The 22492-nt window shown below is 41.3% G+C and overlaps 1 protein-coding gene across 12 annotated transcripts in view; it reads right to left on the bottom strand.

The window, feature by feature from the left end:
* Positions 1 to 3477: 3477 nt before the first annotated feature.
* The window catches only part of LOC140896231 (nuclear receptor coactivator 5), a 42890-nt gene continuing 23875 nt past the window's right edge, over positions 3478 to 22492 (bottom strand). For all 12 annotated transcript variants that reach the window (XM_073307675.2, XM_073307681.2, XM_073307673.2 and 9 more), the window contains 2 exons: positions 18674 to 18811; positions 3478 to 9593 (listed from right to left, as the gene is read on the bottom strand). In XM_073307675.2, coding sequence (XP_073163776.1) covers positions 9532 to 9593; positions 18674 to 18811 — 200 coding nt within the window. In that variant the 3' untranslated portion in view covers positions 3478 to 9531. The remainder of the gene's footprint in view (positions 9594 to 18673; positions 18812 to 22492) is intronic.

Here is a 22492-nt window from a genome sequence, read left to right as displayed (position 1 = left end):
AGATGGGGCCGGTTGTGCCACCTATTATTTAGGTTGTCTGACACTTCACACAACGAGACTCTCTTTTTTCAGTTGCTTATAACTTTGCCAGACTTTAACTGTTTGGACTGCAATTTTGCGTGCTGGGTATTTGCTTCACACTGGACTTGTCTGAGCAAATGTCAGCCAGAATGGTTCAGCCATTTGCAAGAACAAAACTAGGAAAAAACATTTTGCCTACGTTAAAAAATTCAGATAACCCTTTCTTTGAACAGCTCTAGTGCCTGTGTGCCTCAGAGCAGGGATTTGAAATTTGGAAGGAGGACGACCTTTGCATCAGGGCTGGACGTTTTGTCATCCCCATGAAAATCTGCCCAAATTTGGCGAAGTTATAAACCTCTGAAAAAAAAGTCATAATTTGCACATGCTACATAGATACTTGACTTTAACAGCTTAAATCTCTGATGAGTCTCTCTCCTGGGTATGCTCAAGCCTCTCCAATCTCCTAATGCTGACCAGCCTATACACGCACCATCCCCACAAAGCAACTGAGCATGCTTTGTTATTTGCTTTATTTGTTTGATGATTTAACTGGGAATTGGTCCTGCTTCGAGCAGGGGGTTGGACTAGATGACCTTCTGGGGTCCCTTCCAAGCCTGATACTCTATGATTCTATGCTTCAACCCACCAGTGCTTGTGTGTTGACCAAACTTGACCCGCCCCCACAAAGCAACTGAGCACATGCTCCCTCCAGCCCAGTGCTACAAGGGTGAAGTTGGACTTTCTCTTTAAAGGCTGCTTTGGGCTAGGGTGAGGCCTGGCCCTGGAACATGAACCTGTCTCTTCTTTGCTCACAATGACCTCCCGGATGGCACTCAGGCAGTGTGAAGGAGAAAGCCAAGTGACTGGAATGTAGAAGGAACAAAAACTAGAGTAGGATGGGGAGGGAAAGCCGTAGACAGAGACTGCAGGAGACTAGGACTGGGATGAGAAGCCTGAGTAAGCAAGGAGATTGGGAGTGGAATAAGGAGCCAGGGATGGGAAGACCGAGGACTAGGACAGTGACAGATCAGAGGGGACAGGGCAGAAGAGTGCGTCCACTAGGAGAATTCCAGAGATTGAAATGGAACTCAAGATTTCCAGGTCTCAACATTCTTCTGCTGCTCGCACATATCTATGAAACTCACTGGCAAAGCACATGTCACATACCATGCAAGTGCTGGTCCACATAGAGGATGACAACCTACTACTGCTAGTTACTCTGTTAGCTCAAGTGGCAAAGGTCTGTGAGGTGCATCTAACAGTTTGGTGATGAACCATGTGGGATTCCTGTTTGTATCCGTTTGCTTTTTTAAAAACCTAGTAAGTTATACACCAAACCTGCTATTTTTTCCACAGGACCTCTGCCTCCTGCAGCGCACAGAACAGACCTACCCTGGGGACAAATCAAGGTTGTGGAGTGAAGAACACTGTTGTCTGAAGGACCCCTGCTTCTTTTGTTGCAGAAGTTGGAAGGTGTGTGGTGAACGAGACAGGCTTCAGGAAGAGAAAGGACGGTCATATGGCTAAGGAAGTGGAATGCTGCCCTGCAGAACTGGAATCTATCCCTAACTCTGCCACAGAATTTCTGTGTGATCTGGGCAAGTCAATTAAACTGAACTTTTCACAGATAGCCACCAATTATTTTCTGGATGCCCAAATTCATACCCCAAGGTCTGATTTCCAGAAGAGCTGAGCACTCATAGCTTCAGCTGACGTCAATGGGAGCTGCACATATGACATGCTATATGACGCCAAGTACTTTGACAAAGTTGAGTTTAGCAGGGACTTTTCATCTTAACTTCTCTGTGGTTCAGTTTCCCCATCTGTAAAATGGGGATAATACACACACACACACACACACCTACCTTTGCCTCAGGGGGTTGAAAAGATAAATCAGTTAATATTTGTGAAGCACTCAGGTACTATAGTGATCAATGCTATAGAACAGCCCAGGAGGAAATTAATAATTTTGTCTTCAGAACAGAGTTTGCATAGTGTGCTGCAAATAAGGCCTGTGGTCACTCACTGACCAACAACGGAAAAACAAAATATTGAATAGATGCTCACGTCTATTCTGTGGACTGATTGAGGCAGGGGTCCTGTTGAAAAATATAGTATCTGATCATGTAATTAAAGACTTTATCATGATGCATACTCATGCAAGGGCCCAATTAAGGTTGCAGAGGCAACATTAATTCTTGCATTTCTTAACTTTTAGCGCTTGACTTTGCAACCTTAATAATATTCTTTTAACATGTAATGTTTATATGATATATTACACACAGTGCTATAGCAATACACAGATAGCAAGCTGATGTCCCCCTTTTATTAATTTCAGGAGCTGCCATTCAGTCTAAGATCTACCAGTGAAATAAGGAATTGTAATTACAGTGTATACAGAATATGAAAGTGAATATGTCTGAATAACTAGTTCTCACTGAAGCGATATTAAGAAACCAACAAGATATCAAAGCAGTTTAAGTACTGTTAAACCAACAATTTACACCATTTCATTCATGACAGACCTGAGAATGGAAATCCTTCTCTCCACAAACACATCCCTTAAATAGGTAGCAATGTTATAGTTCATTAAGTAGTAAAATAAGTTGCAAAAATAAAGAAGTACTAAAGAGAAAAATATGCAATAAAATATTTACTTTTACAAACATCAGAAAGTTTACAGTACACAAATGAACACAAAAGAAAGCATAAGGACTTTTTGTTCACACCATTTAACTTAGTCTACAACCCAAGGAAAATCAAGTACCATACAACATAATTACCTGTGTGTAACAAGTGGAAATATCTCTTGCTGGATATTCATGCAGTCTTTCCATCTTTAAAAGAACTTAAGTTTAATTATTACAAGCTTTTTTACTATGTCAGAGTAAAATATTTTGTACAACTGACCCATAAGCCAACTGACTATCACAAATAATTTCCATAAAACTATTTGGGGAAGAATTAGTAAAATATTTTAAAAAACGATTATAAAAACATTAAAATGCTTATTTACCAAAATTTTAGCATGCATTAATAAATAAAAGTAAACATTCACCTTCTCATAACAAGTACTACAATTAAAATATTAAGCTTTATTTGTATTTTTCAACATACATTTGTGAAAGTTTCATGGGTGCAGACGAACGTTTACTGCCATGACAAGCTGAATGAAGGTAGCCAAGCTCCCGGCCTGCATGCTTTGCTTTTAAAATAACTTGCAAATTAAAAAGGAAACTTACTCTTTTCTTCTTTGTGAGCCACACAGTTGCCCTATATGTTTGGGGATTTGTTTGTGTGCGCATCTTGGAGGTTTTTCCCCCAATGTAACAAAAGCATTACAATTTTTGTTCTTAAAATAAGGCTCAGATCTCCTTTCTGCACTGCAAGGAACCAGCAAATGGGCACAAAGTCATTTCCCTCACCTTCACCTTCCAATTACATTTAAACAACCAGCTCAGATCTAAACTAACCTCTAACTGAAACAAGCTGTGCTAATTCATGGGTTATTCTGATCATAGACACATGTATCATAAAATAGCCATTTTACCCAAGTACGCATTTCCCCCTGTACAAATACAGCATTATGGCTCAAGGTTTTAGCTGCCATTACAAAACTGCTGAAGCTATGGAAATGTGTTAAAAGCTAGTTTGTGTTTCTTCCCCTCTATTAAAGCTATCTCACAGAGACTGCAGAGGGGAATGAGACTGGTCCCTAAATGCTAATGTCTCTGCACCTTAGGGTCCCCTTTGCAGTGCTGCCTCACTTGGCAGTAGAGCGGAGCTCCCCATCCCAGACTGGTGCACAGCACAGTGACCCCACCACAGGTGATCCCCACACACAACCCTTTTCCCCTGCCCCAAGCCTACCTATATCTCTGGACAACCACTCTCATTAATGCCACTGAACTCTCCTAGATCCCTGCTCAGCCACCCTGACCCGCTTACAGAACACTCTTCCCTCCTCGTCTTCAGCCATAACCCACACTTTGCTCTCATCCACCAAATGTCCCTTGTGACCAGTCTGCCTCTAGGCTTTCCTAGACTAAGAACACTGACCTGTAGCCACACTACATGTAGAAAATCATGAAAAACAATGCTCTAAGTATCATTTTAATCTATTCTGGGGCTGCAAACGCTAACATTCATTAATCCTAAATTAATTCTTGCACGGCCTCACTATGGGCAGAGTGAGGGTTGTTTGAGTGCCTAAATAATATATTTTCTCAGCATAACACATTGGAATTTAGGTTTAACCTTAACTCTGAACTTCCTGCATTTGTACCACATGGCTTTGGGAATCATTCCAACATCTTGGTTATGTTTATACCCTTACTTTACTGATATTTACTCTCAACTTTAGCTCCCTCTTAAATTTTTTTGGTCTGGGAATTCAAATAGAATCCTTCAGAACTGGTCCAGGGTATTGCATTCTCTCCACTGCAGCCTTTGGATAATGCAGGCCACCACTTCTAGCAAACATTCCTTAAACTGTTATGCTGAAAAGTAATTTTGTAAAAACTGGCATTGTGGGGTTCTATGCTTTGTCTCACCTAATTCCAACTCTATTTTCTGAGTGAGTTTACAAGAAAGGATGTTTTAGCTGCTAGTCCTGCAAACTCAGCCTGGAATCTGAAAGCCCAACTATTTAGTTTTGCTTAGGTATCATAACCCGTAATAAAAAAAATTCAGGCCTAAATTCTTCCTTCTCTTCTTTGAGTAGTTATGGGGACAGAAGGAATTTAGTTAAAAATTCTGCTTGTGATGCACAAATGGACTATAATCCAGCATTCTCACCCCTGGCTCTAGTGAATGAGCAGCTATACAGGAGTAAAAGACTTTGTAAAGAATGGGGTTTAGTAAATTGGTAAATGATCAATCATGGTCAGTTTCACTTTTTAAACAATTTAGCTCAATTGAGGGTTTATACTCTATTTCCCCTTTTCCAAATTAGGTACATTAGGTACCACAGCAGCACCTGCCTGCAGATGGGCAGCTGCGGTTCCCAACAGAATGCTGCTTGGAGGGGGGTGGGGTGTGTGTGTGAGATAGAGCAACTGCTCCCAGCTCTCTTCAGCTGGGGGGTAAACACTATGGGTCTTCTTTATCCTCATCAAAATAAATGGACAGCTGAGGGAAGGAAGTGATCTGCTTTGTCACACTCACCCTGCTGAGATTGTAGCAACTGCAGGGTTTTCTCTACACTCCTGGTAGTCCTTTGATCTGCTAGTGCAAGGGAACCCCAGACAGCCTTTTACTGCTCTAGCCTGTACGTAAATCCCAGATTCATCCTGAAGAGCTGGAAGAGAGGAGAGGGGTTCTGCTCTCTTTGCGTCAGCCCTTTAAACTGAAGTGCCTACAACAGCCCCTACTATATTTCAAAGAGCTCAGAGGCAGCTTCTCTTTCCCATTTATTTTGGGGGAGGGGCCATGGTTCTTGCCCTTCTCTCCACAATGTCTTCAGGCTGATGTTGCTATTGAAAGCATAGACTGATGTGGGTCTAGCATCAGAGAGACTGGTGTATTAAGCGATGGGGAAACGGGAAAATGAATCTGATGTCCCAATATTAAGGGCTTTGTCTTATATAGACAACTATTACCCATTGCCCTGTCCCAATTTTTCATACTTACTATTTGGTCACCCTATCCCAGAGTGACCTTTTTTTTTAAGCTAAGAAATGTTGGTCATTAAGTCACCAGTTTCTTCCCCTTTCAAAAGGGGAGGTCAAGTGAATAAAGTAGTTACATTTCCCCACCCCAGATTTAGTGTCAGTTGCCAGAACAGGATCATTGCTGAATAGGAGACTTGGCTTCGTCAACAGGACTTCTGTTTTACTCCAGTTCCTAAACATACAACACTGGGTTAAAAAGCAGACAGGTATCCATCGGAAAACTAGTAAAAAATCAAGACATACTGCCAGAAAAGCTGACCAGAATATAGATGGGGAAGGGCGAGAAGTCAAATACAGCTTTGTGAAACTATGATACTCAACAGCTAAACACAGAAGTCAACTCGAGTCTTGGTGGTGTGAGGGGTATTTCACAATTCAAGCATCCCAGTGCATAGTGGTGTCAAGGTCACAGTGAGTATATCTTCACTTTTTTACTCTAGTCCTAGACCAAGTTTCTGGTTAAATTCTCAGCTAACTTTATTATTTTAAACATGATTGAATATTATAGTCACTAGACACTGCAAAGTAACAGAACTAAGCCAATAACTGCAGAGTATGTTGGAAGGACGGGAAAATTGAACAGACTAAATTTGACGTGATTTAAAAGCAAATTTACTTAATATGGGCATCAAGGACCTTTGACAACTAGCCTGTTGTCAATTCAGACCCTTTTTCAACTTCAACGTACAAACGTTCAAAGTACTGGAGGAAAAATATTTGTTACACTTTCAAGCTTTTCCACTTACCTCTTCTTAAAAAAATATGTACAATAGACGCTGCAGATTTGATGCAGAATCTCTAACCAAGTGTCTGAAAGGTGAGCAAAGCTTTTTAAAGGCCTCCAAAACCCCCGAGGTAGGCTTACGAGTTTACCTGCCAAGACTGTAGCCAAAGTTTGTTTTCACTGCAGCATTGGCACACACCCTGAGGGTAAAGCATTTCCATGGATTGCTTCACTGCTTAGGGAAGTCAGCCTGCACTAGCCTTGGTAGATAGAGTATATTTTGCCATTCTAGGAAGCCTTCCATTTGAGAATCTCCAAGCACTTTCCAAAACATTACTGAAGCCTCACTATTGTCCTATGCTTCAACTGCGAGACCATGCTTTCCAGAAGGGAAGCAGCATCAATTTGCTTAAAAGGTAGTATTTAAGACTTCTCCTATTTAAGGACTTAGAATTGTTTTATAAAATCCTTGAATTTAATTTGATACATGTTTAGATTCTGTCCTTTTCACACATTGCCCTATAAGATGTGAATTTTTTAAACTATTTTTATATAATATATACACAACAAATACCTGCTAAGGATGGAAATATAAAATCTTATTGGAGATAAGGCATTCTAGATTATACCTTGAGGCAGCTAGTCAAAGTAAACTCAGGGCCTTGTCTCCACTAAGATTTTATATTGAAATAGCTACCCTGATGTCAAAACCAAACCCCCCCCTTTGCCCCCCCAAAAAGGGTTTTTGAAGTGAAGACAGCCTCACTTCCACTGGCTTTCATGGGTGTAGGATCAGACCCTTAATGAATACACACTACATTCATCTTTAAACCCTTCTTTTAAGGAGGAATGATCTTGTGATTAAGGCATTAAACTGGGGTTCAGGAGATCTAGGTTCAATTCCTAGTGTTGTGACAGACTTCCTGGGTGTTTATAGGAAAGTCCTTTAGTCTGTGCTTCAGTTCCTCATCTGTAAAATGGAGATAATACTTCTGTACTTCACAGGAGGGAAGATACATGTATTAATGCTCAAGGCCCTCAGATACTACAGTGTTAGCAGCCAGATAATGACATAGCAGGAACTAAATGGGCTACAATCACTTCAGAGGACCAGTGACAGCAGTTTAGTTACTGACATAAGAACTTTGAAACCCATACCTAGTCAGAAACAAAAAACCCACAGAAGTTAGGGTAAGAGTTGATTAAAGAATAAATCTCACACACACATAAATTTAGTTTGAACAACAGTTTGAGTTATCTGGCAACTGGTTCCTAATTCAGGATGGTTTAGCTATTACTAGAAGCAAAAAAGTAGCAATAAGATTGCATAATGCCAATTAAAATAAATTAGCATGCTTTGCAGAACTGTGCTTAATCTGCAGTAAAGACAGGTCTATTTTCCTAGTGTGTGTTGGGGACTGTACTTTGTAGCAGCTCTGCTGAACTGAGACTTATAGGTGGGTCCTTAGTTAAGTGGTTAAATAAATGCATTTGTTGAAACAAGTGAATTTTGACACAGCCGGCCAATTAAATTCTTTCTACTATGAGAAGAAAATTGCACTAGAAGTTAGTTTTATAAGCTTCTAATTGATCAAATGCTCTACTAAAGAATCTATGGTGAAAATACTCAAGAGTGGCTATAAATAGGGTAATGAAACAACAACAAAAATAGATTCTACCTTAGTTAGTGCTGCTTTAGCTGGATGTGTTAAGACTTGAAAATCTTGCATCCATAAAATGATGAAGAAAAACATATACAACTGCCAAAATTATATGAAAGTAAGAACTCTCCAGGTTAATTCCTATTCTTAGGAAGGTACACCAATATACAAAAGGTCATATTTCTGTCTGAAACGTTAAAGAAGTCTTTTCAGTTCTTTTAACTTGTTTGTCCGAAGTTTAGTTACTGAGCTAGCTGATTGTTTTTGTGTATTGCCATTTTCCCTTTTTGTTTGTGTGAGATGAAGGTGAGATGAAAAGGAAACCCACAATAGAAAAAAACAAAATTTAAGGGGCTAGTACTGTAATTTTGAACTTTGCCACTATAAGTGGGTAACTGGGTGCTAAACTATTTTTGGCAAGTTAGTTTTTTGTGACAACTAAAAAATTACATGTCAGTTGGAACTATACTTCATGTTTCAGTAGAATGACTGCACACAATTCTTTTTAAAAACGTTTTACAAAACATAACTGTATGGCTCTAAATTAACAAATTAAATCTGTTTGTGTGGAACTACATGTAAATTAAGGTAGTTCTCAACATTAATTTACTTAATTGCATCTGGGAGAGCACAATTAGTAGAGCAATTTCCTTAATCCTTTCATATCTTGTCATTAAACTTCAAGTTACAATAGAAATGGATAGACTAACATTCCAACACATTGAAGACATAAGATAGCAAGGCATAATATAGTAACAAACACAAGATCTCATTTTAAAATATTTCAAAAATATTAGAAGTCAGCTAAGCAAGTGACATACTGAATAAAGGTTGATATATGGTCAATGTGTCTTCATCTTTACTCAAGGAAGATGCAAGGAGAATAGAGGCAACACTTCTGTATTATATATATATATATATAAATAAAATCCCAACAACCCATGGACTTTTCACATTTAGAAAGAAAGAGAGAGAGAAAGAGAAAAAGAGAGAGAAGAAAAAAAGAAAAAAAGAAAGAGAAAGAGAGAATTCTATCCAACCCTACCAAACACAAGCACTGAAATGAAGTCTGACTGGGTCTGCTTATCCTCCTAAATAATAATATGGAAGAGTCAGGTAAAACATAACCACAAAAGAATGAGTGCTGAGTTGTGTAAAACAAATAGTTTATTTTGTGACCATATCTATTTAAACAACTTCTAATTTATAAGACCATGAATCTACAACACTGACCTTCCACAAATACCAATTTTGGTTGAACAGAAGAGCGCCCTGAAATTTTAAAAAGTTCCCATAGGAATGTGTATAACAGAAAATGAGATACATTTAAGTTTGTCTGGGTGTACGGACACTAGCAATACAAGTTTATCATGCTCTCTGCTGTCTTAGAAGAGGGATGCCACCATCATGTTTAGTGTATTCCATTATTAGTCATGGTGTCTGTGATGTCGTCTCAGTTAAGCAAAGGCTTTGGTTTAGCTGCCCGTTGGTGCTGCACAGGTTTAACATGAACAGCTGTGACAAAGAAAAATAAATAGTAAGGCAGCTGTTTTACAGAAAAATGCCCTGCCCCTTCCCTCCCCCATAACTAGCTAGATGTACCACACTCACTGAGGACTCCTCATCCTCTTTCACTGGCAAAAGGCTAACAGCTACCTCCACTTTAGAGAGTTCTGTAATGCCCATCTCTGCAGTACTGTAAAGAACTTTATTCCTCTATAACTTTCCCACTACTGCCTTCAGATTTAAGACCAATTGTCCACAGCCTTGGAGTCATCTCAGACCCCATGCCACTGAAAGCCCAAATAGCAGCCAAAGACGACTTCTTCCATCAGAAGAGATTGCACCCCCAACCTTTTGACCATAGGTATGGCCACAGTGATCAACAGAGTGCAAAACATAGTGACCACCATGCTTCATTATTGCAGTTCCTATCTATGAACAAAACCACCACTCAATGAAAAGGCGCCAACATATGCTTGAATAATAAGAATATAGCAGGTAGGGATATACTACTGACCACCTGACCACGATGGTGATAGTAACTGTAAAATGCTCAGGGAGATTAGAGAGGCTATAAAAATAAACTCAATAGTAATGGGGGATTTCAACTATCCCCATATTGACTGGGTACATGTCACCTCAGGACAGGATGCAGAGATAAATTTCAGGTTTCAGAGTAACAGCCGTGTTAGTCTGTCTTTGCAAAAAGAAAAGGAATACTTGTGGCACCTTAGAGACTAACCAATTTATTTGAGCATGAGCTTTCGTGAGCTACAGCTCACTTCATCGGACGCATACCGTGGAAACTGCAGTAGACATTATATACACACAGAGACCATGAAACAATACCTCCTCCCACCCCACTGTCCTGCTGGTAATAGCTTATCTAAAGTGATCATCAAGTTGGGCCATTTGCAGCACAAATCCAGGTTTTCTCACCCTCTGCCCCCCCCCACACAAACTCACTCTCCTGCTGGTAATAGCCCATCAAAAGTGACCACTCTCTTCACAATGTGTATGATAATCAAGGTGGACCATTTCCTGCACAAATCCAGGTTCTCTCACCCCCTCACCCCCTCCAAAAACCACACACACAAACTCACTCTCCTGCTGGCAATAGCTCATCCAAACTGACCACTCTCCAAGTTTAAATCCAAGTTTAACCAAAACGTCTGGGGGGGGGGGGGGAGGAAAAAGCAAGGGGAAATAGCCACTCTCAGTCTCTATTTAAGCCTAAATTAATAGTATCCAATTTCCAAATGAATTCCAATTCAGTAGTTTCTCGCTGGAGTCTGGATTTGAAGTTTTTTTGTTGTAAGATAGTGACCTTCATGTCGGTGATTGCATGACCAGAGAGATTGAAGTGTTCTCCGACTGGTTTATGAATGTTATAATTCTTGACATCTGATTTGTGTCCATTTATTCTTTTACATAGAGACTGTCCAGTTTGACCAATGTACATGGCAGAGGGGCATTGCTGGCACATGATGGCATATATCACATTGGTGGATGTGCAGGTGAATGAGCCTCTGATAGTGTGGCTGATGTGATTAGGCCCTGTGATGGTGTCCCCTGAATAGATATGTGGGCACAGTTGGCAACGGGCTTTGTTCCTGGGCTAGTGGTTCTGTTGTGTGGTATGTGGTTGTTGGTGAGTATTTGCTTCAGGTTGCGGGGCTGTCTGTAGGCAAGGACTGGCCTGTCTCCCAAGATTTGTGAGAGTGTTGGGTCATCCTTCAGGATAGGTTGTAGATCCCTAATAATGCGTTGGAGGGGTTTTAGTTGGGGGCTGAAGGTGACGGCTAGTGGCGTTCTGTTATTTTCTTTATTAGGCCTGTCCTGTAGTAGGTGACTTCTGGGAACTGTTCTGGCTCTATCAATCTGTTTCTTCACTTCCACAGGTGGGTATTGTAGTTGTAAGAAAGCTTGACAGAGATCTTGTAGGTGTTTGTCTCTGTCTGAGGGGTTTGAGCAAATGCGGCTGTATCGCAGAGCTTGGCTGTAGATGATGGATTGTGTGGTGTGGTCAGGGTGAAAGCTGGAGGCATGTAGATAGGAATAGCGGTCAGTAGATTTCAGGTATAGGGTGGTGTTTATGTGACCATTGTTTATTAGCACTGTAGTGTCCAGGAAGTGGATCTCTTGTGTGGACTGGACCAGACTGAGGTTGATGGTGGGATGGAAATTGTTGAAATCATGGTGGAATTCCTCAAGGGCTTCTTTTCCATGGGTCAAGATGATGAAGATGTCATCAATATAGCGCAAGTAGAGTAGGGGCTTTAGGGGACGAGAGCTGAGGAAGCGTTGTTCTAAATCAGCCATAAAAATGTTGGCATACTGTGGGGCCATGCGGGTACCCATAGCAGTGCCGCTGATCTGAAGGTATACATTCTCCCCAAATGTGAAATAGTTATGGGTAAGGACAAAGTCACAAAGTTCAGCCACCAGGTTAGCCGTGACACCCTGACCACACCACACGATCCATCGTCTACAGCCAAGCTCTGCGATACAATCGCATTTGCTCCAACCCCTCAGACAGAGACAAACACCTACAAGATCTCTATCAAGCTTTCTTACAACTATAATACCCACCTGCGGAAGTGAAGAAACAGATTGATAGAGCCACAACAGTTCCCAGAAGTCACCTACTACAGGACAGGCCTAATAAAGAAAATAACAGAATGCCACTAGCCGTCACCTTCAGCCCCCAACTAAAACCCCTCCAACGCATTATTAGGGATCTACAACCTATCCTGAAGGGTGACCCAACACTCTCACAAATCTTGGGAGACAGGCCAGTCCTTGCCTATAGACAGCCCCGCAACCTGAAGCAAATACTCACCAGCAACCACATACCACACAACAGAACCACTAGCCCAGGAACAAAGCCCGTTGCCAACTGTGCCCACATATCTATTCAGGGGACACCATCACAGGGCCTAATCACATCAGCCACACTATCAGAGGCTCGTTCACCTGCACATCCACCAATGTGATATATGCCATCATGTGCCAGCAATGCCCCTCTGCCATTTACATTGGTCAAACTGGACAGTCTCTACGTAAAAGAATAAATGGACACAAATCAGATGTCAAGAATTATAACATTCATAAACCAGTCGGAGAACACTTCAATCGCTCTGGTCACGCAATCACCGACATGAAGGTCACTATCTTACAACAAAAAAACTTCAAATCCACACTCCAGCGAGAAACTGCTGAATTGGAATTCATTTGCAAATTGGATACTATTAATTTAGGCTTAAATAGAGACTGAGAGTGGCTAAGTCATTATGCAAGGCAGCCTATTTCCCCTTGCTTTTTCCTCCCCCTCGACGTTCTGGTTAAACTTGGATTTAAACTTGGAGAGTGGTCAGTTTGGATGAGCTATTGCCAGCAGGAGAGTGAGTTTATGTGTGTGTGTGTGTGTGTGTTCCCGGGGGGGCGGGAGGGGGGTGAGCAAGCCTGCATCTGTGCTGGAAATGACCCACCTTGATTACCATGCACATTGTAGGGAGAGTGGTCCCTTTGGATAAGCTATTACCAGCAGGAGAGTGAGTTTGTGTGTGTATGGGGGGTGGTGGGGTGAGAAAACCTGGATTTATGCTGGAAATGGCCCACCTTGATTATCATGCACATTGTAGGGAGAGTGGTCACTTTGGATGAGCTATTACCAGCAGGATAGTGAGTTTGTGTGTGTGGTTTTTGGGAGGGGGTGAGAGAACCTGGATTTGTGCAGGAAATAGCCCACCTTGATTATCATACACATTGTGAAGAGTGTGGTCACTTTTGATGGGCTATTACCAGCAGGAGAGTGAGTTTGTGTGTGGGGGGGGGGGGGGGCGGAGGGTGAGAAAACCTGGATTTGTGCTGGAAATGGCCCAACTTGATGATCACTTTAGATAAGCTATTATCAGCAGGACAGTGGGGTGGGAGGGGCTATTGTTTCATGGTCTCTGTGTGTATATAATGTCTACTGCAGTTTCCACGGTATGCATCCGATGAAGTGAGCTGTAGCTCATGAAAGCTCATGCTCAAATAAATTGGTTAGTCTCTAAGGTGCCACAAGTACTCCTTTTCTTGATGCAGAGATAAAGTTTCTTAACACCTAAAAGACTGCTTCTTGAAGCAGCTAGTCCTGGAACCCACAAGAGAAGCAGCAATTTTTGATTTAGTCCTAAGTGGGGCACAGGACCTGGTCCAAGAGTTGAACATAGCTGAACCACTTGGTAATAGTGACCATAACAAAGAAATTTAATGTTCTTGTAGTCTGGAAAACACCACAGCATCCCAACACAGTAGCATTTAATTTCAAAAAGGAGAATTAGACAAAAATGAGGAAGTTAGTTAAACAGAAATTAAAAGTAGTGCCATAAGTGAAATCCCTGCAAGCTGCACGGAAACGTTTTAAAGACACCACAGTAGAGGCTCAACTTAAATGTTTCCCAGCTTCTGGCAAACAGAGGCTTGGGACACCATCCCCGTCCATCCTGGCCAATAGCCTTTGATGGACCTATCCTCCATGAATTTATTTAGTTCTTATTTGAACTCTGTTATAGTCTTGGCCTTCACAACATCCTCTGGCAAGGTGTTCCACAGGTTGACGGTGCGTTGTGTGAAGAAATACTTCCTTTTGTTTGTTTTAAACCTGCTGCCTACTCATTTCATTTAGTGACCCCTAGTTCTTGTGTTATTTACTTCCTCCACACCAGTCATGATTTTATAGACCTCTATTATATCCCCCCTTGGTCATCTCTTTTTCAAGCTGAACAGTCCCCCTCTTATTAATCTCTCCTCATATGGAAGCTGTTCCATACCCCTAATCATTTTTGTTGCCCTTTTCTGTACCTTTTCCCAATTCCAATATATCTTTTTTGAGATGGGGCGACCAGATCTGCACACAGTATTCAAGATGTGGGCATACCATGGATTTATAGAGGCAATATTGTATTTTCTGCCTTACTAGCTATCCTTTCCTAATGACTCCGAACGTTCTGTTAGCTTCTTTAACTACGGCTGCACATTGAGTGGATGTTTTCAAAAAACTATCCACAATGACTCCAATATCTCTTTCTTTAGTGGTAAGAGCTAATTTTATATGTATAGAAGGGCTGTCAACTAAAAAAATTAGTTGTGATTAATCGCGCTGTTAAACAATAATAGAATTCCATTTATTTAAATATTTTTGGGTGTTCTCTACATTTTCAAATATATTGATTTCAGTTACAACACAGAATACAACGTGTACAGTGCTCGCTTGATATTTATTTTTGATTACAAATATTTGCACTGTAAAAAAAGATAGTATTTTTCAATTCACCGAATGCAAGTACTGTAGTGCAATCTCTATCATGAAAGTTGAACTTACAAATGTAGAATTATGTACAAAAGAATAACTGCATTCAAAAATAAAACAAAATCCACTCAGTCCTACTTCAGCCAATCGCTCAGACAAACAAGTTTGGTTACAATTTGCAGGTGATAATGCTACCTGCTTCTTGTTTACAATGTCACCTGAAAATGAGAACAGGTGTTCGCGTGGCACTGTTGCCGGCGTTGCAAGATATTTACGTGCCAAATGCACTAAAGATTCATATGTCCCTTCATGCTTCAACCGCCATTCCAGGGGACATGCATCCATGCTGATGATGGGTTCTGCTCGATAACCATCCAAAGCAGAGCGGACCGATGCATGTTCATTTTCATCATCTGAGTCAGATGCCAACAGCAGAAGGTTGATTTTCTTGTTTGGTAATTCGGGGTCTGTAGTTTCCGCATCTGAGTGTTTCTCTTTTAAGACTTCTGAAAGCATGCTCCACATCTCATCCCGATCAGATTTCTGGAAGGCACTTCAGATTCTTAAACCTTGGGTCGAGTGCTGTAGCTATTTTTAGAAATCTCAAATGGGTACCTTCTTTGCGTTTTGTCAAATCCGCTATGAAAGTGTTCTTAAAACGAACTGTGCTGGGTCATCATCCAAGACTGCTATAACATGAAATATATGGCAGAATCTTGGTAAAACAGGAGACATACAATTCTCCCCCAAAGAGTTCAGTCAAAAAAATGTGTTAATTAAATTTGTAATGAGTATCATCAGCACGGAAGCATGTCCTCTGGAATGGTGGCCAAAGCACGAAGGAGCATACAAATGTTTAGCATAACTGGCACACAAATACCTTGCAATGCTGGCTACAAAAGTGCCATGTGAACGCCTGTTCTCACCTCCAGGTGACACTGTAAATAAGAAGCAGGCAGCATTATCTCCAGTAAATGTAGCCAAACTTGTTTATCTTAGCAATTGGCTGAACAAGAAGTAGGACTGAGTGGACTTGTAGGCTCTAAAGTTTTACATGGTTTTGTTACTGACTGCAGTTATGTAACAAAAAACAAAAACAAAAATCTACATTTGTAAGTTACACTCACGCTCAAGAGATTGCACTACAGTACTTGCATGAGATGAATTAAAAATACTATTTCTTTTTCATCATTTTTACAGTGCAAATATTTGTAATAAAAAAATATAAAGTGAGCACTGTATACTTCGTATTCTGTGTTGCAACAGAAATCAATATATTTGAAAGTGTAGAAAAACATGCAAAAATATTTAATAAACTTCAGTTGGTATTCTATTGTTTAACAGTGCAATTAATCACAATTAATATTTTTAATCGCAATTAACTTTTTTGAGTTAATCGCGTGAGTTAACTGCAATTAATCGACAGCCCTAATGTGTAGTTAGGATTATGTTTTCCTATGTGGATTACTTTGCATTTATTAGCACTGAATTTCATCTACCACTTTGTTGCCCAGTCACTCTGTTTTGTGAGATCCCTTTGTAACTCTTTGCGGTCTGCTTTGGACTTACCTATTTTGAGTAGTTTTCTATCATCTGCAAATTTTGCCACCTCACTGTTCACTCCCTTTTCCAGATCATTTATGAATATGTTGAACAATACTGGTCCCAGTATAGAGCTCGAGGGAAACTGCTATTTACCTCTCTCCATTCTGAGAGCGGACCATTTATTCTTACCCTTTGTTTCCTATCTTTTAACCAGTTACCAATCCATGGGAGGACCTTCCCTCTTATCCCATGACAGCTTACTTTGCTTAAGAGCCTTTGGTGAGGGACCTTGTCAAAGGCTTCCTGAAAATCAAAGTACACTATATCCACTGGATTGCCCTTGTCCACACGCTTGTTGACCCCCCCCAAAGAATTCTAGTAGATTGCTGAGGCATGATTTCCCTTTACAAAAATGATGTTGACTCTGCCCAACAAATGGTGTTCGTCTATGTATCTACAGGTTTCAGAGTAGCAGCCGTGTTAGTCTGTACTCGCAAAAAGAAAAGGAGTACTTGTGTGGCACCTTAGAGACGAACAAATTTATCTGAGCATAAGCTTTCGTGAGCTACATGCTCAAATAAATGTGTTAGTCTCCAAGGTGCCACAAGTCCTCCTTTTCTTTTTGCGAATACAGACTAACACGGCTGCTACTCTGAAACCTGTCATTATGCAAGGCACTGACTTTAGCCGTATGGAAAGGAAATCTATCAACTTCATGAAAAGGAATGCATCCGATGAAGTGAGCTGTAGCTCACAAAAGCTTATGCTCAAATAAATTAGTTAGTCTCTAAGGTGCTACAAGTACTCCTTTTCTATCTATGCATCTAATAATTCTGTTCTTAACTAGATTCAACCAATTTTCTCAGTACTGAAGTTAGGCTTACCGGCCTGTAATTGCCAGGATTGCCTCTGGAGCCTTTTTTTCAAAATTGGCATCACACTAGCTATCCTCCAGTCATCTGGTATAGAAGCTGATTTAAATGATAGGTTACATACCACAGTTAAATGTGAAATTGCAGAACTACTGAGTTCCTTCAGAACTCTTGGGTGAACAAACAATAAGTCACTAGGATCAGATGGTAATTTATCAATTTGTTCCAAAACCTCCTCTAATGACCCCTCAATCTGGGACAATTCCCATCTGAAAAGAATAGCTCAAGTGTGGGAATCTCCCTCACATCCTCAGCCATGAAGAATTAATTTAGTTTCTCGGCAATGGTCTTATCTTCTTTGAGTTCTCCTTTAGCATCTTGATTGTCCAATGGCCCCACTAGCTGTTACTTTTTGAGTCTTTGGCTAGCTGTTCTTCAAAATTCTTTTTTGGCCTTCCTAATTATATTTTTTACACTTCACTTGCCAGAGTTTATGCTCCTTTCTATTTTCCTCAGTATGATTTAACCTCCACTTTTTAAAGGATGCCTTTTTGCCTCTAACTGCTTTTGTTACTTTGTTGTTTACCTACAGTGGCATTTTTTTGGTCTTACTATGTTTTTTTAATTTGGGGTACACATTTAAATTGAGCCTCTATTATGGGGTCTTTAAAAAGTTTCCATGCAGCTTACAGAGTTTTCACTTTTGGCACTATACCTTTTAATTTGTGTTTATCTAACCTCTTCATTTTTGTGTAGCTCCCCTTTCTGAAATTAAATCCTACTGTGGTAGGCTGCTGCGATGTTCCCCTCTCATCCCCCAGATGTCAACATTTTTTATGTTATCGTCACTATTACCAAGTGGTTCAGCAATATTCACCTCTTGGACTTCATCCTGTGCTCCACTTAGCATTTTGCATAGAGTATAGTACATAAACAAATAGAAACGTTTTTGTATTAAAACATCCTGGTTACTTGGAGACAGTGTAATTAATACAAGGGTTTTCTGATTCTATGTGTTGCTTTCACACTAATTGCAAAAAGAAAAGGAGGACTTGTGGCACCTTAAAGACTAACAAATTTGAGTGTAAGCTTTCGTGAGCTACAGCTCACTTCATTGGATGCATTCATTATGCATAAAGCAAACATATCCTTCGTTAGCAGATTAGCCTTTTTTAAGGAAGATTATTGCATTTTTTCATTTGAAATTTCAAAGCTTTTTAGTTAGGAGAGAAATCTGGCTGGCTAGCATCAGAAAGTTTTTAGCGACAAGTGTTGCATATACTACAGTAGATATTAAATAGATATTCAGACAGACAGCAAAGTAGCTAGTCTCAAAATATTACATATGCTAAGAATCTACAAAGCTTTCCCATCCTCACCTGGTGTTGGCAAAAGTCCAGGTTTCTCTCCAAGTAGTGGTCGTTTTGCAGGCTGATGGGGTGAATATCCTAGAAGACCAGGTCTTTTAGCAGGTGCTGCTAGAAGAGGTGGAGGTTTACCCTTTGCACCGGACATCCCTGTTTGGAAATTAGGGTGATGTTATTTTTAATAAAAAGAACATTTCATTTGTTTGAGCAGGATACTCACATTAATATTTAAACGAACATTGATTTTAATTATAACAATATCTGAAAACATTCAACTTGTAAATGCTGCTCCACTGCCTGCAGTTTCTATAAAAAGTAGAATTTCCGACTCTACTAGCATCATTCAGATTTTGCTAAGTCTTCAACCGATGCCCGTAAGAGCTTTACTTTATAAAAGATCTAACACTACAGAAGTAAAATCCTTCCAAGCTATTTAACACTACACCCACATGCAGGCATGCATATTGGAAAGTTTTACATCTCTACCACAAAGTACAGTTTTCCGCTGCATTAGTGGTGACCTGTAAACATGTTTACACTACAAGACAGACTGACACAGATTAAATTAATAAAGTGAGCTAGTTAGTAAAGGAAGATTGATAAAGACAGTAAGTAAAACAGGACTAAATTACTATGTTACAATTCATGTCAAATATATTTGACAAAAGACCCGAGGCAGACCCAATAACGACTAATTTAAGACAGCACAGCAGGACATCAGTTGTGATGCAAATCTGTGTCTAGTACACCTCTACCCTGATATAACGAGGTCCTCAGGAGCCAAAAAAAAATCCTACCACGTTATAGGTGAAACCGTGTTATATTGAACTTGCTATGGAGGTCCAGGTAGGGAAGGCTGTGTCTTCCTAAACAGCCTGGCCCCGCTCCTATCCAACCCCCACCTACTTACCGCCCCCCGACTGACCCCTCAGAACCCCCGACCCATCCAACCCCTCCTGCTCCGTGTCCCCTGACCGCCCCCCAAGACCCTCTGCCCCTTATCCAACCCCCCGGCCCTGGCCCCGGCCCCCTTAACATGCCGCTCAGAGAAGTGTGTCGGAGCCAGACACGCTGCCGCCATAGGCACCGACTCTGGGGCTGAAGCACCCAGGGAGAAATATTGGTGGGTGCAGAGCACTCACCGGCAGCTCCCCTCGCCAGCTCACCTCCGCTCTGCCTCCTCCCCTGAGCATGCTGCCGCTTCTCCCCCGTCCCTTTCTTCCTCCAAGGCTTGCCGCGAATCAGCTGTTTGGCGTGGCAAGCCTGGGAGGGAGGGAGGGGGGAGAAGCAGATCACTCTCACAGATCTTGGGAGACAGACCAGTCCTCGCTTACAGACAGCCCCCCCAACCTGAAGCAAATACTCACCAGCAACCACACACCACGCAACAAAAACACTAACCCAGGAACCTATCCTTGCAACAAAGCCCAATGCCAACTCTGTCCACATATTTATTCAAGTGACACCATCATAAGACCTAATCACATGAGCCACGCCATCAGGGGCTTGTTCACCTACACATCTACCAATGTGATATATGCCATTGTGTGCCAGCAATGCCCTTCTGCCATGTACACTGGCCAAACCGGACAGTCTCTATGCAAAAGAATAAATGGACAAATCTGACATTAGGAATCATAACATTCAAAAACCGGTAAAAGAACACTTCAGCCTCTCTGCCCACTCAGTAAAAGATTTAAGGGTGGCAATTTTGCAACAGAAAAGCTTCAAAAACAGACTCCACTGAGCCTGAATTAATATGCATACTAGATACCATTAACTTGGGTTTGAATAGAGACTGGGAGTGGATGGGTCATTACACATGTTGAATCTACTTCCTTAAGTTAAGTATCCTTACACCTTCTTGTCAACTGTCTAAATGGGCCAACTTGATTATCACTACAAAAGTTTTTTTTCTCCTGCTGATAATAGCTCATCTTAACTAATTAGCCTCTCACAGTTTGTATGGTAACTTCCAACGTACGTACGTACGTACGTGCGTGCGTGCGTATCTACCTACGTGTTCCATTCTATGCATCCGATGAAGTGGGCTGTAGCCAACGCAAGCTTATGCTCTAATAAATTTGTTAGTTGCTAAGGTGCCACAAGTACTCCTGTTCTTTTTGAGGCTACAGAGTAACAGTTGCTACTCTGAAATCTGTCAGTATAGCTAAAGTTATCCAACTTTTTTTTTTTTTTAATTTAATACAAAATTACTAAATTCAATATAAACTCCCATGGGTTCAGCTTCTGTTGCTACAGTATCAAGCTCAAAGTGAAAATCACCTCTGATGCTTTTCTCCAATTTGGAGAATCCAGGAACACAAGACGACCATGGATAGTGACCACAGACACAATCACAAGTACAAAGTTTTATCTGTACTACAAGTTTTATTAAACCAATAAGTGAAGCTATAATTACCCATGCATATATAAATCCTACAAAACCCATGCAATGACTAAGACTGGAGTCATATTCACATCCTCAGATATTCTAGAGTCCAATGGACCTCTCAACAGATGATCATCGACAGAGGGATGGTTCCTGCTGGATCTTCCCACTTTTACCCAACTAGGAAATATCTTTTATATTGTTGTTCTGACCACACATAACACTCTATGCATATGCATGAGCATTTCAACCCTCTTTTCCCTTATCTGTACTTCCACACCCCATGAATACTGGATGGCTTATTTTTCATAGGTTATTTCTTAGTTCATCTTATTCTCATTAGCATCTACACACAACATGTAACCTGTGGTCAGGACATGACATTCCATGATGTTTCAGTCGGGTGTCTCGTGGTCATGGACAATACATTGCAGTCTATTCCAGTTTTCTGTAACATCACCTAGTGCAGAAGTGGGCAAACTATGGCCCGTGGGACCGTCCTGCCCGACCCCTAAGCTCCTGGCCCAGGAGGCTAGCCCCCGGCCCCTCCCCTGCTGTTCCCCCTCCCCTGCAGCCATGCCGCCGCGCAGGGAGCACTCTGGTGCGCCACTCCTGCCGGGCAGCACGGCTTGCGCCCACCCACCTCCCAGGCTTTCTAATAAGCCAGTTCTGCCTCTCTGAGCGGCATGGTAAGGGGGTGGGGGTTGGATAGGGCGTGGGAGTCCCAGGGGGCCTGTCGGGGGTGGGGGTTGGGGGGATGGGGGGTCCCGGGAGGGGGCAGTCAGGGGACAGGGAGCGGGGGGGGTTGGATGGGTTCGGGGCTCTGAGGGGGGCAGTCAGGAGGCAGAAAATGGGAGGAGGCGGGGGCCAGGCTGTTTGGGGAGGCACAGCCTTCCCTACCCGGCCCTCCATACAGTTTCACAACCCCGATGTGGCCCTTGGGCCAAAAAGATTGCCCACCCCTGACCTAGTGGCACATCTTTTGCAGTAATCTTGTGACCTTACTGGCATAGGGTTTTTCCTAGGTCAGCCACTCATGTCTTAAGCCTATGGCCTAATATGGTGCAGCTAAAATCTTACAAGCCTCAGCCTGAAGGCCTTTCATTCCAGCCATGCCTTACTTATATACCCAATACACACTCATCACTCCTAAATACTTGTCAGTCTTATACTTCCATAATCCAATGATTTAAATCTATTTAGCATGCACTGATTATATATGAAATAGCACAAGAATTGAGCATCAAAACAAAACACGATACATGGATGATAAAATAAACTAATTGGCTACGCTATTATTGAACCACCACTCTAAATATTTACAAATGACTGATATTTTGGGGATCCACATCCCCTCACTTGATTATACTTCCTGTAACTCTGATTATAATATTTCTATTACATTTTTGTGAGCAAATCTATTAAAGCGAATGATCAAA

The sequence above is a fragment of the Lepidochelys kempii genome, chromosome 12, assembly GCF_965140285.1.
Source record: "Lepidochelys kempii isolate rLepKem1 chromosome 12, rLepKem1.hap1, whole genome shotgun sequence".
Classification (NCBI taxonomy): domain Eukaryota; kingdom Metazoa; phylum Chordata; order Testudines; family Cheloniidae; genus Lepidochelys; species Lepidochelys kempii.
The sequence above is the reverse complement of the archived record's forward strand: the minus strand, read 5'-3'. Positions and strand labels throughout refer to the sequence as shown.